Here is a 1,105-nt window from a genome sequence, read left to right as displayed (position 1 = left end):
CGTTGGCCCTTCATTAGGGAACCAAAGTATATGAAACTCGTATTGGACATGACGTATGCAATTTCTTCGGTTGATCAGCCAGTGGAATGATGAAGTACACGTCCACTCAAATTAAACATTTGGGGATTTCCAGCTTCAGCTTCCAAAACAAAACATCGGCTTGCTCATCAGTTGTTCTTGCGCAGGAATTACCGAGAGGCGGATGTGGTAACATCGCAGCGATCTGACAGCCTGACACATATCATTACATACGGATAGTGGCTAGCATTCCTGATAGTACAACGCAACGCACTTGTCTCAGATAGGGACCGGCCAATTAACCTGGTATCGAGCTCAACGATCTGAGAAGTGAGAGCACGCCAATATATACGCCCCACGGGCCAAGCGGCAGTGCAGCACCTCGATAGAGCTCATTAGCAATAAATAATTAAATAGCGATGGCGATGGCGAAGGCTAAGATCGCGGTAGTCATCGTCATCCTTGCTCTGCTTCAGGTCTCATGCGCCACAGCCCGGAAGAAGCACCAGCCCGATGGCGGCAGCGGCGGCACCTCTGCTGTGATGACGGTGAACGGGTTCGAGAAGGGTGGGACCGGTGGAGGCCCGTCGGAGTGCGACGGCAAGTACCACGACGACGACGACCTGATCGTGGCGCTGTCCTCGCGGTGGTACGCGGGAGGGAAGAGGTGCCAGAATAAGATCCGCATCACGAGCAAGGACACCGGGGAAACCGTGGAGGCCACGGTCGTGGACGAGTGCGACTCCAACCGCGGCTGCAAGAACAACATCGTGGATTCCTCTCCCGCCGTCTGGAAGAAGCTCGGGCTCGATACTAAGGTCGGCGAGGTCCCCGTCACCTGGTCCGACGCCTGAATTGGATCTTTGGATGGGTGCGCGGTATGGAAATGCCGGCGTGCGGTTGTGCCTTACCTCTAGTTAATTACTACAGGTAGTTTAATTTGCTAGATCGACTCTCCGCTTGATACCGGAGAGGTCAAATAAAAGTTTGCTGCTGTGTCATTACTACAAGTAGTTCTTGATGGGCGCGCGGCGAGGGGCACATATTCTGGAGATGCCGGCGTGCTGCTGTGTCATTACTACAAGTA

At 53.6% G+C, this 1,105-nt stretch overlaps 1 protein-coding gene across 1 annotated transcript; it reads left to right on the top strand.

Annotated features, from left to right (window-relative positions):
- The first annotated feature begins 443 nt into the window (after positions 1–443).
- LOC136538890 (putative ripening-related protein 7) lies at positions 444–872 on the top strand. Its single transcript, XM_066530823.1, has one exon. It carries the CDS (start codon positions 444–446, stop codon positions 870–872), a length of 429 nt encoding a protein of 142 aa, XP_066386920.1.
- The last annotated feature ends 233 nt before the right edge of the window (positions 873–1,105 follow it).

Source organism: Miscanthus floridulus, chromosome 2, assembly GCF_019320115.1.
Source record: "Miscanthus floridulus cultivar M001 chromosome 2, ASM1932011v1, whole genome shotgun sequence".
NCBI lineage: Eukaryota > Viridiplantae > Streptophyta > Magnoliopsida > Poales > Poaceae > Miscanthus > Miscanthus floridulus.
This window is presented reverse-complemented; position numbering and strand designations above follow the sequence as displayed.